Genomic DNA, 16,808 nt, shown 5'->3' on the forward strand with positions numbered 1-16,808 from the left:
CCCACTTATGCAATCAAAATCAATACATTAAAATAATTAGCAGACTAGACTATCATGAAATGATCATATCTTTTTCATTTTCTCATCTCTGATGATTAAATAATCAGTTCGTTTTGCAAGTTTTATGACGTGGCACATAATGATTGGTGCCTTATTATGGTGACAACATAGGCCCCGTAGCATCTGATTATAGCTTAATATTAGTCTATTAGATTACGATAATACAATACACCTCGAAGTTGAACATCATCTTACTTTTCACAGCGTTTTGCGTTTTGCCAGCTGTCCAGACGCCTCAGCACTCAGCAGCATAGCAACTGGAGGTTTTGTCCTTTTTCACCCACACGACACCGTTTTGTCGTGCCGACCAAACACCTGTTTGTTTATATAACGTACATGCGTATGTTCGCGTAATTATTTTTCTCAAAATTTAAAAAGAAAAGGTTTCTAATGAGAACCTGAAAATTTCAACTGTTCCGTCAGATTCCTCCCGTTGGCTGGAAAAAAAAAATCTGTTTAGATTTCTAAAACGAAACGAAAACCCTTCGAGAATAAGTTTCGCCCTTTGCAGATCTGAAGGGGGGGAGATTGGCTTCTCGATCGATCCGCCATTTTTTCCAGCGAAAAGGGTATGCTCGTTTCCTCTCTGATTCTCTGAGTTCGTGTTATTTTCCTCCGGATCTGCAGAGATTTGATGATATGGGTATTATTATGATGATGATGATTCGGGTTTCTGGATGTGCATGTATAGGTTGATATTGGAGAGGGAAAATGGCGCATAGGGTAGATCAAGACTACGATTATTTGTTCAAAATCGTGTTGATCGGTGATTCTGGCGTTGGGAAATCCAACATCTTGTCGAGATTCACCAGAAATGAGTTCTGCCTGGAATCCAAGTCCACCATTGGCGTCGAATTCGCCACCAGGACTCTTCAGGTGATTCGATTTTCTCCTCCCCTTTTTCGCTGGTTCTTTTCCTAATTAATCTCGCAAGGACACAAGTACGTTTCGGAAGTCCTACTGTCGGAATTAGCCAAAGCGAAATTAAAAACCTGGCCTTTAATTAGTCTTTCGTGTGAGTGAGTGTGAATTGTGAAATGCCATTTGTAGCTGCATCTCCATTTACCTCTTCAATCGAGCCATTTGGTTTGCCGGTAGAATTGGGGTCAATGATATTCATATATATGAGGCAGGAATTCTGTAAGTTACTTTAGTTCAATGCTAGGGAGATTCTGTTCTGTCTGATGAAGGTGCCGCTCGTTATTACATCGTGCTTGCAACTGGGTGTAAGTGGACGATCTTGCGTGTGTGTCATCAAGAAAATTTTCTCATGGCTCATGGTTTTCTAAGATTGAAGCATTGGATGCAGCGGAATATTTGCCACATTCTCCTCTCGGCCATTGAACCTATGTAAAAATATCGCCTTTGGACCGTAGGGTAGATTGGAAATGAAGAACAGACTCGGTTCTCAGGGTTTACTTTGTGGGTGTTGAGATTTAGGGTCCCGGCTTCTCCCGAGAAGGGTTTGTTTCAACGCTAAAAAGATAGCTGTTTCTGCATTTGAGATGCTTCATCTTTTTCGAGATCTAACAGGCCCCATTAACATCCGGGTTTGATGTTGTCTAACGGTGGAAACAGGTAGAAGGAAAGACGATAAAGGCACAGATATGGGACACGGCAGGGCAAGAGAGGTACCGGGCCATCACGAGTGCTTACTACAGAGGAGCAGTGGGCGCACTTCTTGTCTACGACATCACCAAGAGACAGACCTTCGACAATGTCCTGAGATGGCTGCGTGAACTGAGAGACCACGCGGATTCAAACATCGTGATAATGATGGCTGGGAACAAATCGGATCTAAACCACTTGAGATCGGTTGGGGAGGAAGACGGGCAGGGTTTGGCTGAGAAGGAAGGTCTGTCCTTCCTCGAGACATCGGCGTTGGAGGCAACGAATGTGGAGAAGGCGTTCCAGACGATCTTAACGGAGATTTACCATATCGTGAGCAAGAAGGCGCTGGCTGCACAGGAGGCGGCGGCTGCTAATTCAGCCATTCCTGGTCAGGGAACCACCATTAACATTGATGATGCAGCTGGTGCTGGGAGAAGGGGATGTTGTTCTTCTTCTTAAAAGGTAAACACCCCCCCTTGCTTATCCTCTTCAAAGCTTCAAACTTTTTTTTTTTGCTCTCTCTCTCTCTCTCTTCAAGTTTTGGCTGAAGCGCAATGTAGAATTACTACTTCATAGTTTATATTATTTACTATTTTATGTCCGTCCCTTTGGGTTTGTGTTCAGTGGAAGTTTCTGAGATTCTTCTATAATAAAAAGAAAAAAGAAAAAGAAGGTAAGTTTGTTAAATCTGCAATTGTTCATCATCATCATCACCATCAACCATCACCATTGGTATTGTTATTATTACGTTTCCCGCATCATCATCATCATCATCATAGGTGTTACCATTGAGAAACTTCAATCCGTAAAAATCTTGTGTTAGAAAATGATTCATTATTGAAAAAAATTGGTGAGAAATATACGAATTCACAGTCTTATGGGAATACAACCAATGTCATAGCCACGTGGATATTATATGATCATAATAGCAAGCTCCAAAATTGTCAAGCCAAAGCAATCTGGACCGTTCATCATTACTCAATCCGACGGTTGGCATATAAAACTGGATTTATGAGAGCAGAGTTTAAAGTTTAAAGTCTGGACGAACGCCGCGGAGACAGAAAGAGAGAGAGATGTTCTTCCACATAGTGTTGGAGCGCAACATGCAGTTGCATCCTCGATTCTTTGGTCGGAACCTACGAGAAAATCTCGTCTCCAAGCTCATGAAGGATGTCGAAGGCACTTGCAGGTCTCTGTTTCTCCCACCTCCTCTTCCCTCTTTATTTTCCCGGAAAATCCTCTGGAAACCATCTATTCGTCTGGTTTGTCGTTCCAGTGAATGACTCAAGGATTCGAAAAACTAGGAAACTAACCCCTTTTCAGCCGTCGGTTCTGGTTTCTAGGGCTCGAGTTCATTTCGTGTTTATAAGGTAGAAACGTTTGTAAGGCGAAGAATCCGGAATTCCATCGAAACACTATGTTCCTTTTAACCGTAATCGGCGTCCTCTTCTTACAAAGATTAATGGAATTGCGTGTTCGTTCTACTCATGTTTTCCCCCTTTTTTCTATCTGTCCGTACAGTGGCCGCCATGGATTTGTAGTGGCGATCACTGGAATAGAAAGCGTTGGAAAGGGTCTGATTAGGGATGGGACAGGGTCTGTCACGTTTCCGGTGAAGTACCAATGCGTTGTGTTCAGGCCTTTTAAAGGCGAGATCTTGGAAGCTGTTGTTACTTTGGTGAATAAGGTGTGTATATGTGTGTCTATATATATATCTAACTGGGTTTCTTCCTTCCTGTGATGGCTTACTTAGTCTTACCACTGGGAGTTTATTTGAGGGATTGATTCTGTGATTTTGCAGATGGGATTCTTCGCAGAAGCTGGTCCCGTTCAAATTTTTGTTTCCAAGCATGTGAGCTTCTCTCCCCTGTTGTCTGCTCATGATTCTGAGCTCCAACACTTTATGTTTTGATTGATTTTCCGTTTCAAATTGTGGTTTTTTCCTGAGCTAAGATGCATTTCCTGTTTCACTGGCAGCTGATTCCGGACGATATGGAGTTTCAGCCCGGGGACATGCCAAATTATACGACATCAGATGGATCGGTTCTTCTTCTCCTTCTTCTTAAGTTTGATTCTCCGAGTTCTAGTTTTTGGCATCCTTGTGCTAGAAACCAATATCCCATGGCTTTTTTTCAGGTGAAGATTCAAAAGGAGTGTGAAGTTAGGTTGAAGATCATTGGAACCCGAGTAGATGCTACTGAAATCGTACGTATGATCTGTCCCGACATCCTTATCCCTCTAAATCTCTTCTTACTGCTTGAGTTGAGCTAAAGATTCATCTCATCCAGTCATGATACAGCTTATATCAAAAGATTCGAACTTTTGGTTGATTAGGGGGCAATCATCCGATCGGTAATGGTACAGCTAATGGATTTTCCTTTGGCAGTTTTGCGTCGGAACCATAAAGGACGATTTCCTGGGAGTCATAAACGATCCGGCAGCCGCATAAGGAGAAGCTAGGAGAGAACACACTGACAGTTTGGTCCTTTTGGGAACTTCTGTTGTATAGTTAGTAGTTCCCCTGATTGATGTTTTGTTCTTCTTGAATGTGAAGCTTCCTCCATGGAACCGTCCAAACTGAATCAGCCATATCCTTGTAAGGTTCCTGAGTTTTGTACCACGGGACGGAACCGTCCAAACTGAATGTCACTGTGTCAATTGGATCGATCCGATTCTGCATTCAATTCGACGGGTTCGGATTTAAGCCGACTTTATTTTTTTCGGGTTTATATAACCAAATCTGTAATCCGGTTGGGTTCAGATCAGATGGGATTCAATTCCTTTGTGAATTGTTTTTTGAAAAATCCAATTCTTTTTAGTCGACCGGATGGATTCAGACGGTACTTTTAAAGTGGGCTCCATAAGGATCCATTATGGGTCGGAAAATGAGAAAACTGAACATGTAATATATATATTGCCAGTTTATATCGACCCGGCCCCGGCCCAAATAAGGCCCAATTCTACCGAAAAAGATTTTTTCGTCACGCGTTTGGCACGTGGAGAGTAAGCGGCAACGCTAAGCGGGAATATTACTCAAATAACCCACTTGATTCGCAGCAATTTCAGTGTACACCACCGAAAAAAAAAAATTCAATTTTAACTCACTTTTCGGTTGGAAAAGTCCGAAATACCCTTTTCGTTTTATTTTTTGCGATCTTATTACGACTAACATATAACTGATATACAACTAAAATAAGAGAGATGATTTTTTTGCCACCTTTTTTAGAATCAATTGTAACTATATTTAGAATTAATTACGAAGTCGTAATAACGAAGTTGTTTTCGAACGGATAAAAATCGTGTATTCATTAAGGGTAATTTCGTCTTTTCAACAAAAAAAAAAGTGTTATGTTTTTTCTGGTGTACGAAATAGGTGCGAACCAAGTGAGTGGGTCATTTGAGTAAAATTCAATGTCATTGGCTAATGGCTGTGCAAGTTCGTTCTTCCCCTGGGCCTCTGTCGATCAAAACCTGATGTGACTGGAGAAGCCGAGAAAATTCTGTGAATTTCCCAGGAAAAGCTACTTCGCCCGAGAAATGTTGCTGTTTCAGCCTCCTCAAGCAACGCAACCGCCTTATCACTCGGTTTATTTTCGTCCTCGCTTTCCGAAACCGCCTCCGTGTTCTGTTGCCCTAAACCCTCCGACAACCACCGGCGCCGGAACGAATCTCACCAATATCCAGTTGATTAAATCACTTTGCAAACAGGGAAACTTGAAGCAAGCGCTTCATGTCTTGGATCAGGAATCCAACCCGACCCAACAGGCCTACGAGCTTCTGATACTCTCCTGCGCTCATCAAAGCTGTCTTTCTGATGCTCTACGCGTTCACCGACACATTTTGGATAATGGGTTTGATCAAGATCCCTTTTTGGCGACTAAGCTTATCGGTATGTACTCAGAATTGGGATACGTTGATTATGCACGGAAGGTGTTCGATGGAACGCGTAAGAGAACTATATACGTGTGGAATGCTTTGTTCAGGGCGCTTTCGTTAGCGGGTCAAGGAGAAGAAGTGTTGGATTTGTATAGGAAGATGAATAAAATTGGAGTTCAATCAGACAGGTTCACGTACACATACGTTCTCAAGGCTTGTGTTGCATCAGAATGCACGGGCAATCATCTGAAGAAGGGAAAGGAGATTCACGCCCATATCACCCGGCGCGGGTACAACTCGCATGTTTACATCATGACTACGTTGGTGGACATGTATGCTCGATTCGGGTGCGTGGATTATGCCAGTAGCGTGTTCAATGAGATGCCTGTGAAAAACGTGGTTTCTTGGAGCGCAATGATCGCCTGCTATGCGAAAAATGGGAAACCTTTCGAAGCTTTGGAGATTTTCCACGAAATGATGAAAGAAACCCAGGATTCATCTCCGAATTCCATAACTATGGTAAGTGTGCTTCAAGCTTGTGCTGCAATATCGGCGTTGGAGCAAGGAAAGTTGATCCATGGGTACTTACTCAGGCGTCGGCTTCATTCCATAATGCCGGTGATGAGTGCTTTGGTGACGATGTATGCCAGATGTGGAAAGCTTGAACTGGGCCAAAGGGTGTTTGACCAGATGGTTAACCGAGACGTCGTATCATGGAATTCCTTGATCTCAAGCTATGGCGTTCATGGTTATGGCCGGAAAGCAATACAGATATTCGAAGAGATGATCGCCAATGGATGTTCCCCGAGTCCTGTAACATTCGTCAGCGTTTTGGGGGCCTGCAGTCACGAGGGCCTCGTCGAAGAAGGGAAGAAACTGTTTGATTCCATGTGGAGAGAACACAGGATACGTCCCCAAGTCGAGCATTACGCTTGTATGGTTGATCTCTTGGGCAGAGCAGATCGGCTAGACGAGGCAGCAAAAATGGTGGAAGATATGAGGATTGAACCAGGGCCAAAGGTTTGGGGTGCCCTTCTCGGATCCTGCAGGATTCACTGCAATGTTGAGCTAGCAGAGCGGGCAAGCAGGAGGCTGTTCGAGCTTGAACCGAGAAACGCAGGGAACTATGTTCTGTTAACAGACATATATGCAGAAGCTCAGATGTGGGACGAGGTTAAGAGAGTGAAGAAGCTTCTAGAATCCCGGGGATTGCAGAAGCTGCCCGGAAGAAGCTGGATCGAGGTGAGGAGAAGAATGTATTCGTTTGTGTCCGAAGATGAGTTCAACCCACATATCGAACAGATCCATGCCCTTTTGGTCAGACTAGCGGAAGAGATGAAGGAGAAAGGATACGTGCCGCAGACGAAAGGGGTGTTGTATGAGCTGGAGACAGAAGAGAAAGAGAGGATAGTGTTGGGGCATAGCGAAAAGATAGCAGTCGGGTTCGGTCTGATCAATACAGCGAAAGGGGAACCGATCAGGATCACGAAGAACCTGAGACTGTGCGAAGACTGCCACCTGTTCACAAAGTTCATATCCAAGTTCATGGATAAGGAGATTCTTGTTCGGGATGTGAACAGATTTCACAGTTTCAAGAACGGAGTGTGTTCTTGTGGGGATTACTGGTGATTCTTTTTCCCTTTGGATTTTTATACTGTCGGATTTTGTGAATAAAGAACGGGAGAGAGGCAAGAGAGGTTTCGGGGTTGAGATACATGCAGAAGACAGAGATGTAATACGATTGGATCACCATTATTGTTAAATCATCATATTAGCTCTTTTCAATCACAAAGAAATGCGTGTTAACACTTGTGGAGAAAAATAATAATAATTGTTGGTTAGTTTATATTGTTATTAATATCAGTTATTAATATTATTTAAAAAATGTAGTAAATAGTTGGAGTCATTTTAGGATCAATAAAATACAATAATTCGTTAAGAGAGCAAATGTAATAAAAGGGACACCAAAAAGACACGTTTTGGAACACGTGATAGGAAGAATCTAACACCGAGTGTGAACCACACGCGTCTGATCCAACGTACTTCAGGCCGGTCACATTCGTCCATTCATTAAAGACATATAACCCACCCACACACATATATATACATATAGATTCACAAGCAAGGGTACAACGGTAAACTCGCTCGACTCCCCCCCGAGTTCACTCGTTCCCGGTGAAATTCGACCCGGCTTGAAAAATCTTTTTTTTCCCCTCTAAAACCTACTCTAGTCACTCCCTAGCGCTTAACCCTCCTCTTCGTTCAGAAGGGCAAAAACCCATAGTTAAATTTAAAAATAAAAAAGAAAAAGGGAATCCGTCCATAGATCCATGGATCCACCGACAAAGAAAGCCACCCCCATTACGTGTCTCGACGAAGATCAACGACAACGACACTGACATTGTCCGAGCTGTGTCTTGCCAATGCAAGTTTCATCAGCAATATTGACGCGTCCGTACACGCCTTGTCCGATACCTCATCACTACCACCACCTCCACCTCCCATCACCTGGTTCTCGTTGTGGTTCGGTGGCTGAGCCACACCACCACCTCCAGGTTTCCCTCTCAGGCACATCCGAGCCACCCCGCATGCCGTTTCGTTCGACACCACGTCCCACAAGCCGTCGCTCGCTAGTATAAGGCAGTCATCGTCATCTGCCCGTTCAGTGACCGTCACCTCTGGTTTGCACGTCACGTACGGCTTCAAGTAATTGTCGCCTGAAGAAAACGTGGAGAGAGAGAGAGAAGATATTAAAACTGTACACACACTCGGACAGTGTGAATCAGGATGTAATAATGAATTCACCAATGGCTCGTGACATTGCAAGGACTCCAAGTACACGTGGTCCGTCCCAGTAGATGACTCGGCCACCTGCGGCCTGGATCCGGTCGAGCTCATCCGGCCGATCCGGCTGTTCATATGCGCCAACAGAGCCAGCAGAGTTACAAAATGTGCACAAAAGGTGGCTAAAGTTTTAGACTTTGAATTCCTAATGGATTTATTCCACGCTCTTAACCATCGTTTCACCTGATTTACCATGAAAAATCCAGTAAGAATCTCCCTTCTCACGAAAACCAACACGAATATTCGACCGTTTTCACCTACGACTATATGTTTTCTAAGAAAGGTATTATCTTTGCCTAAGGATTCGCACCGAGAAGCTGTACATTTCGTCCAGAGTAACTCCATGAGAAGAGCCGGTACGGTGAGATGTAGGGGATGTAGATGGGCCAAAAGTCGGGTGAATTTTCAGATGGTAAAAAAAAAACCCATGAGAAGAGAGAACGACACATGGGATAGATTACAGACCTTGTGGTCGGAAGACAAGGGGATGGATTTCCCGCTACGGCAAAGGACAGCGCGGGAGTCGCCGCAGTTAGCGACGATGATCTTGTCCGGCGTAACGACGGCTACGACGGCGGTGGAGCCGACGGCGTCGCAGTCCGGCGTCTGGAGCTCGCACCGGCAGTTCGCGGTGACAGCCTCGCCCTCGTTCCACGCGACCACCTCCTTGTCCATGCGCGTGAAGCTACGCTCCATCGCCCCTTCCCAGTCCCCGTCCATCTCATCAAGCTCCTCCCGAACCAACTCGTGCAGCCTATCTCTACACCTCATCGCCACCTTCACATCCAAAAAAAAACGGATAACGATCAGAACGACGTCGTAGAGGAGGATTAGAGAGGTAGGGGATATGAGACGGCGGCGTACGTGAGAGCAGCCATGGCCATCGTAGACGCCGCAGTAATGGTATCCAGCGGTGGAATATTCCGTTCGAGGATGTAAGAAGAACGGATGTACGGCGACGGCGTCTTCCATATCCTGTCTTTTCCCGCAAACCGAAACGACGCCGCATTTGAGGTACGCCTCCGGATCCGGTAATGCGAAAATTTTAGGGCTCAGAGACTCGCACAGAACGACCACCTCCTTCGCCGTTTCAGACGCCGTCCTCCCATTCTTCGCCGACTCCAAGTGATCGCACTTCTCCTCCTCACAAACCCGACACAACACGGCTGCGGTGGTGGCAACATCTCGTCTCCGCCGCTTCTGTTCGCCGTCGTCTTGCCCCGCCGTATGCTCCGACGAAGGCATGCTCGAGACAAACTTAATCCTCCGGATCTCCATCCTTCGTCGCCGCGCCGCCCTCGAAGAGCTCCGTTCGCGCCTAGACTTCGACGGCTGCGTCACCGTCGCCGCCGCCGCTTCATTCTCACTCAGGACGCCGCAACAAATCTCCGCCATGCGTTGATCCGGTTTGATCAACATTGACGCTCCATAACTTCCTCTAAAATGTTTGAGAGAGAGAGAGAGAGAGAGAGAGAGAGAGAGAGAGAAGCGTGCACAAGCTAAGAGGGAAAAGCTTTATAACAGAGGATGGCGCTTCAATGGACGCTCATGTTCCATTTTTCTTCCACTTTTTATTGTGTCGGGCAGCTGACCGAGCCGGGACGGGCAGATGAAAGCGAAGAAGAAGAAGAAGAAGAAGAGCTGTTGAATGGAGTGACTCAGCACTACTCTATCTGGACGAAGAAATCTGGACCGTCCATCTCATAACGTTACCACGTCCCCTTCTCTTGGATACGGAGAAAACGTGGACCAATCAGATTCTAACACCGAACCTCAAAAGTGAAAAGAACATTTCATGAGAAATTCTCATACCAAACCCCATTCCTTATATAAACCCCAATTTAACCTTAAATCTTTAATTAATTACTTTTAACTTTAAATAAATCAGATAAAAAAATATAATACAGCTGGACTAATGCGTTAAAAAATAACAATGACACGTGTCGTAGGTTGATGTTTAGGGGTCCACCTGTTGACCCAACTCTAGAATGTCTGCTGCTATTTCTCCTCATCATCGTATCTCTAACACGTGTCTTCATCACAGACCCCTGTCTTGGATCCTGCTTTTCTCTCATCACGCAAATTTTATTTTTTCAATTGGATCATTTTGGTATTTCCGTGGACCGTTCTACTCTTTTATTTTATTTTTTTTGGTATTTTATTTTATTTATCGGTAAGTGTCTGATTCAAGGTTCGATATTTAGTTGTCAAATTTATTTTATTTTACTAGGAAAATCATTTTAATATTCATATGAAATTACCGTAGAACATGACTAATTTCATTCATTGAGAAATTAGCATGATTTGCAATATTTTTTTCGGATCATTAGATTGCAGAAAATCTATAAAAAAAAAATTCAACTTTCAAATTCAGTTAAAAAAACACTAAATTTTTTTATTTTATCAAATAAATATTAAATTTTTAAAATTTTTCAAAACAAACACTTAATTCTTATACGATTGTCAAAATAAAATGATTAATGTGGTATAAAAAGATACAAATACTTCATATTATTTTATTTAGTTTTTGTTTTGACAATCGAAAAACGTTCATATATTTTTTTGGATAACTAGAAAAGTTTAGTATTTTTTTAATAATCGTAGAAAAATTCATGTATTTTTTTAATCACTTAAAGTGTTTTTTTAGACTCGTTTAAAAAATTTAATATTTATTTGATTAAAAAAAATAGAGTTTAATGTTTTTTTGTCAAATTAAAAAATTCAGTATTTTCGTGGAATTTTCTTTATTATCTTATTGTAATTCAATGATGACAGCAAAGAAATATTACTCCAAATTAGAACCCAAATAAATAAACAGCCAGTATAATGATTGAATGACGATTACGAATGATAATGCACCTAATTATATAATAAAAATAAAAAGTCTAAATGCTGCATGAGTGCATGCTTTAGAAAGTCATACGGATATTATATTTAAACTTTTGGACCGTACCACAAATAGGGACACGTTTCGACTGCATGTTTAACTCGGTATGTTAAAAAGTGAATATATACACACATACATATGACCCCACTATATAAGTGAATATATGTATACACACATATGACCCCCCTCCCCCCACCCCCACTATACCTTGTTATAATCACAATTTCGACCATCCAATTATGTATTATCATCAATATTTCATATGATTGAAATGGGTGAAGTAATTATGACTAATCGTATATATAAATAACATGCGGAAAAACTAAAAAAGAAAAAGAAAAATATCTGTATAGAAAATTATATAGGGCGTGGCATCAAGTGATAGGATGACGTGTGGGTCCCACGAAAGTGTACAAATATTTATTTATATTTAAAATGAGAAGCGCGTGTAAGACAGGCGCCACGTGTTGAAGAAGGCTGGCCTGTCTGGTACATGAAGTTGACAGGAGGCAAATGCTTCGCGCCACGTGAAAGGTTTTCTTCTGTATTTAATTACTATTTTTATTCCCCAATACTGAAAATATAATATTATTACCATTTAGTTGTGTATAAATCATCGTTTTCACACGTTAAATAAAAAAGTTTGATAGAAAAGAAATATCATCATAATTTATGTAAAGTCAATTCGAACGGATTTCCAAGATTTGTGTTAAAGAACGAAAAAAAAAAACCAATTTTTATTTTAGAATTTATGTTTTTCATGTTTTACGAGGAAGATGACGTGTCCTGTCGGTAAACAACTAAGGTTGGGTCAAAGGGTAACTTTGGCCTAAGGCGACACGTGGCAGGCGTAACCCCACGTTGCGATCGTATTTTTTCTTCGCAAGGGGAGGATGGTGATCCACGTGTCGAGTGATGAGGTGGACACGTGTTTTACGAGGCCAGATATTCCCCGAGGATGCATGGCGGGCAGGTTGCAACGGTCTGTTAATTTTCAACGTCACGTATTTAAACTTGGTCATTACCGACTTTTTTTTTTTGACGCTCCATTTTAGAATTTTTTTTTTCATTTTGCGTTATCTCCTCTATGCATTTTTCAAAAAAAAAAAAAAAATCTTATATCTCCACACTTACATATATTCAATATCTTATTTTTTTTAAAAAAAAAAATAGTTGATCGATAATGCATCTTTTTTGTCATGGCAAAATCTCTACGTGATTAATATAGATATGTAATGTTGGATCAGGGACGTGCACGCATCAAGTGTACGAGAAAAGAAAACATGACACATGACATTATATTTATCTATTGATTTAGTTGTAACTTGATTTCATTTTTGTGGAGCATATATGCATATATATATATATATATATGTATGATTTAGACAGTTGAGGATGGTATTGATTGCCCATCTAACCTAATTAATAAGACCCCAAAGATTAACAAATCCATTTGATTAATCTCATGAAACCATAAACGTAGATTGTCATATCGTTCCACCACGTGTTTCTTGGGACAACAATGATTAATATTAAGCAACGGTCCAAATAATCTACATGCACTTACTAATTTATTGCCGATGTGTGCTCGCTCTTTCCGTCACGACAGTGGAGAGATACGTGTCGGTCGGTCGAGAGATCGAAGAATCCAAAGCTCCCAACTTTCCCTTTTGAAACAAAAGCTACTTAAGTTTTCCGACTACAAATCAATCGCGATCTAACTTCACATTGAGCTTTGTAACAATTCACATCGACTGATGTGAGCATGCAAAAAAAAAAATGTCCGTCATACAAGGTTATGTGGTACTGCCTCTACATACAACTCACACACAATACGTATTTATATATATCAAATCATAATAAACTCGTCAGCCCATATATATATATATATATGTAATACGTATATATCGCTGGATTGGACAAATACGTATCATGAGTTTGAACCGACGGAAATATATTTTTCACAAAATCTGGTCCGACGCAAACGCATTGCCACCGCAGGCTTCGCTTTCGCGTTTGCGTTTTGCGTTTGGTGGCTTCACCGTGGCTTTCTTGGGCCGCAAGTTCCTCGCCTTGGCTTGTTCCCATCGTGATTCCTGCGGCTAAGCTCTCGGCTTCGGCTTCTTGCTTGCTTCTAGGGCTTTTTCTCTGCAGCAACTACATGTTTACCCCTTTTCTTCCGATAAATTACATCTTTACCTCCACCTTATAATAACCCCTTTTTGGGCCGAGCCTATGAGTACTGAATTGGGCCGTGGGCCATTTAGACGAGGCCGTCAGTATCATCCAACGGTGACGAGCGGAGTGTAAAGGGCTGAAGACCTTGCAGATGATGCCACGTGGACTTGCCTGCTTATATATGGGATGCAAACCTATTTATATTCCAATCTTGTTTTTTCTTCGCCACTCTGATTCCTTCCACCCGTTGCTCGCTTTCGAAATTCCTGGATTTTGTTCACGTGCACTTTCGAACCTCGGGTTCTCTCGCCTGAGATTTTCCCGGGAAAATCTTCGTTTCTCCTTTTTTTTTCTGAGCAAGTTAATCGAAAATTGAGTAGGTAAAGCTCCGGATATGGCCGCGTCAACCACGACCAGCGCCGTCTACATCCATGTCATCGAGGATGTCATCAGCAAGGTTCGAGACGAGTTCGTCAACAGTGGGGAATCGGGAGAAATTGCCCTTACCGAGCTTCAAGCGGTTAGTTGAAAGTTCCCGTGGTTTGCATCCGAGTTCCGATCCTGAAAAATCTTTTGTCTCGATTCTTGGGTCATTTACTGCTCTTCAATCTGTTTCATTTCTCTAGATCTATGGAATATGTCACGAATCGAATACATTTTGCGTGGATCTGGGAACTGTACTTGTTACGATATGGATAATTAATTCAGCTGGAAGCTAGGGTTTTAGGAATTTTTGGGGATTTGGAGCTGGGAAATAGCTGATTCCGCTTTGTTTGGTGCAAACATTGTGGATAGATTTGGGAGACGAAGATGATGCATGCCGGAGTATTAAGTGGTCCGATAGGCAGGTCGTTTGCTCAGAAGCCAACACCAGGAGGATCATTAACTCCCATGCACGACCTCAATGTACCGTACGAGGGGAACGAGGAGTATGAGACTCCCACAGCCGAGATGCTGTTCCCTCCTGTGAGTTTCCACCATTAGACGAAGTCTTGTCATTTTTTGCTTGTTGTTTTGGATTTGATTTACGGTTTAGTTTCAACGGGATTTCAATAATCGAAGCTTCTTGTTTTCTGTGAAAGCAGACCCCTTTACAGACTCCCGCACCAACTCCACTCCCTGCATCAACCCCACATCCTGGAAGTTCTGATAACTCGACATATAATTATCCCACTCCTGCGGTTGAAAATGGCATTAACAATTCTGTCAAAGGTCTCAGGCCTAGTCCATACATGGTGAGATTAAGCTGTTTGACATCCGTATTCCAATTGGTCAATGACCTTCACTTTTCCAGTTGTGGGTTTTGGCTAATGTTTTCTGGCTGTTTTCCAGCAAATTCCTTCTCCATGGGCCAACCAAAGGCCACATAGTGTTGATGTCAATATTGGTAAGTAATGTGTCTGCCAAACTATTCTTTCCCAGCTGCTAGTCTTACTGTTTCGTTGATGATTATTTTTGTGTACGGTAGCTCCTATTGAAGGACAGGAAGATGTGGACAGAGGAAACTCCAGCCAACCATTGGCACAGGTGCTATTTGCATCGTCATGTCTGGGAATTGCATAAAATGGACTGTTTCTGGTTCGATGAGAACTGATAGAAACTCTACAATCAGTTAAAATTGAGACCAAACTTTACAATCAGTTAAAACTGAGTCCATCTGATGTTGGCACATGTTTCAGGATCTCATGACTGGAAAGAGAAAACGTGACAACTTTTCTGGGCAGTACTCAAATGGTGGATATATACCCCAGCTAGATGGAGCAGGGGATTTTGTCCCAGATGTATGTTTTCTTGTTCATCCCTAAGTATATCGAGACTTAGATCTTTATAACTACATGGCTTCTTTTTTGTTAAAAGCTCTGAAGCTAAGTTAATAGAACACATGATTTCTATGTGAAAGAAGTTTGAGTTCTGTAAATTGGCAGGTAAACCAAGGGGGTGGTTCACTGTGCGAGGGAGATACAGATAAGCCATTCTGTGTAGAGATCCAGTCAGCTTTGACAAAATCTTCTTTGAAGATTCCTCAAATGGATGGGCCGAATCCAGATATTTATGATGAAATGCTTTCTACTCCCAACGTAAGTTTAATATGCTCATTATAATTACAGATTCTATCTTAATGTGGTGGTCCAACTTATTGTAAGGGGGCAAAGTGAATTTGTATTGGCTTGTGAAATGTAGTTGTGGGTAAACGAAATGTTAGGGGATTAGAAACTATAGGTGACTCCAAGAACTCTTGAATTATCTGGTTGAGGTAAATGTGATAACTCATTTGACTTGTCAGATGAGCGCATTAGTGTATAACGTTTCACTCAGTAACGGCCAATGCGAGTGTTAAAATAGTCAAGTATTTGAGCATAATTTATGAAAAAGTTCTAAAGTTATTCCTGGGTTTCATCTTACCCTTTTTCCCCTTTCTCCACTCTGAAGATCTTCAATTACCAAGGAGGCAGCGAAGACTATAACATCGCCAATACCCCTGCCCCGAACGGTAACATCTGTCGTATATGCTTTTAGTAATGCTATCAATTCCTCCATAACTCACTTCATGCGGTTCCTGGTTATGAAAATGCAGAAAATACTCCAGTTCCTGTGCAAAACGAAATAAAAGATGAAGAAGACGATGATGAGAGTTTGAATGAAGATGACGATGATGAGGATGACTTGGATGACATCAATGACGAAGAGGATATGAACACACAGCACTTGGTCCTTGCCCAATTTGACAAGGTTCACTAACTTGTCCTCATCATAATTTTACAACACCAAACTGACTTTGTCCTTACATCTGATCTCCGACCTGCACACATGTATTAGGTGACTCGCACAAAGAGCCGGTGGAAATGCACCCTCAAAGATGGCATAATGCACATAAACAACAAAGACATTCTTTTCAACAAGGTCTGTAATTTCCATTCCTGAACTGTAATCCAAATCACCAACAGCCAAAAAAAAATGATCAGATTCATCTGCTCGGTCCAACCATTTTTGTATTTGAAACATCCGTTCATTTTGTGCAGGCCACTGGAGAGTTCGACTTCTGATAGGGAAGTGCCAGTATGTCTGACTGGAGGTTATTTTCTATTGCTCTCTGCTCCTTTTGTCTCTTGGAGTTTATTTATTATCCACCATTGTACATAAAGAAAGAGCTTCCCTTTAGGTGGGGGGTTTTCTCCAAAGTCTGTGGCTTATTACAGGTTTTGGTCTTCTGTTGGATTGTAATTCTCCACAGCACGTTTTCACCAACTCCAGGTTTAATGTGACGACTCAACTCTCGTTTTCCTGTGGCATATGTCGTTTAGACAGTGTGTGAATTAGAAGCTTGAAACACTTTGTATCGGAGACCACAATA

The 16,808-nt window shown here is 42.1% G+C and overlaps 5 protein-coding genes across 6 annotated transcripts; 4 read left to right on the plus strand and 1 right to left on the minus strand.

The window, feature by feature from the left end:
• Positions 1 to 417: 417 nt before the first annotated feature.
• Positions 418 to 2,272, plus strand: LOC104799423 (ras-related protein RABA2d). Its single transcript, XM_010521947.2, has 3 exons — positions 418 to 629; positions 752 to 936; positions 1,639 to 2,272. The coding sequence occupies exons 2-3, from the start codon at positions 772 to 774 to the stop codon at positions 2,128 to 2,130; spliced, it is 657 nt and encodes a 218-aa protein (XP_010520249.1). The 5' UTR covers positions 418 to 629; positions 752 to 771; the 3' UTR covers positions 2,131 to 2,272.
• Positions 2,273 to 2,357: 85 nt separating this feature from the next.
• LOC104799424 (DNA-directed RNA polymerase II subunit 7-like) lies at positions 2,358 to 4,360 on the plus strand. Its single transcript, XM_010521948.1, has 6 exons — positions 2,358 to 2,860; positions 3,193 to 3,358; positions 3,473 to 3,523; positions 3,649 to 3,714; positions 3,808 to 3,876; positions 4,058 to 4,360. Exons 1-6 carry the CDS (start codon positions 2,745 to 2,747, stop codon positions 4,118 to 4,120), a joined length of 531 nt encoding a protein of 176 aa, XP_010520250.1. The 5' UTR covers positions 2,358 to 2,744; the 3' UTR covers positions 4,121 to 4,360.
• Positions 4,361 to 5,069: 709 nt separating this feature from the next.
• On the plus strand, positions 5,070 to 7,332 carry LOC104799425 (pentatricopeptide repeat-containing protein At3g46790, chloroplastic). Its single transcript, XM_010521949.2, has one exon. The coding sequence runs from the start codon at positions 5,209 to 5,211 to the stop codon at positions 7,174 to 7,176; it is 1,968 nt and encodes a 655-aa protein (XP_010520251.1). The 5' UTR covers positions 5,070 to 5,208; the 3' UTR covers positions 7,177 to 7,332.
• Positions 7,333 to 7,437: 105 nt separating this feature from the next.
• On the minus strand, positions 7,438 to 10,116 carry LOC104799426 (probable protein phosphatase 2C 78). Of its 2 annotated transcripts, none has more exons than XM_010521952.2 (4): positions 9,256 to 10,116; positions 8,857 to 9,168; positions 8,353 to 8,574; positions 7,438 to 8,264 (listed from the first exon to the last, which is right to left on the minus strand). In XM_010521952.2, the coding sequence occupies exons 1-4, from the start codon at positions 9,808 to 9,810 to the stop codon at positions 8,250 to 8,252; spliced, it is 1,104 nt and encodes a 367-aa protein (XP_010520254.1). In that variant the 5' UTR covers positions 9,811 to 10,116; the 3' UTR covers positions 7,438 to 8,249. The 2 variants fall into 2 exon arrangements, with proteins under 2 accessions (XP_010520254.1, XP_010520253.1); XM_010521951.2 differs by having other exon boundaries at positions 8,353 to 8,458; positions 9,256 to 10,107.
• Positions 10,117 to 13,200: 3,084 nt separating this feature from the next.
• Positions 13,201 to 16,793, plus strand: LOC104799429 (transcription initiation factor IIA large subunit-like). The gene is made up of 11 exons (XM_010521955.2): positions 13,201 to 13,976; positions 14,252 to 14,422; positions 14,542 to 14,691; positions 14,789 to 14,843; positions 14,925 to 14,983; positions 15,136 to 15,237; positions 15,382 to 15,534; positions 15,887 to 15,947; positions 16,032 to 16,186; positions 16,274 to 16,357; positions 16,477 to 16,793. The coding sequence occupies exons 1-11, from the start codon at positions 13,851 to 13,853 to the stop codon at positions 16,498 to 16,500; spliced, it is 1,140 nt and encodes a 379-aa protein (XP_010520257.1). The 5' UTR covers positions 13,201 to 13,850; the 3' UTR covers positions 16,501 to 16,793.
• Positions 16,794 to 16,808: the final 15 nt, after the last annotated feature.

The sequence above is a fragment of the Tarenaya hassleriana genome, unplaced genomic scaffold (genome assembly GCF_000463585.1).
Source record: "Tarenaya hassleriana unplaced genomic scaffold, ASM46358v1 Cleome6, whole genome shotgun sequence".
NCBI classification, from domain to species: Eukaryota; Viridiplantae; Streptophyta; class Magnoliopsida; order Brassicales; family Cleomaceae; genus Tarenaya; species Tarenaya hassleriana.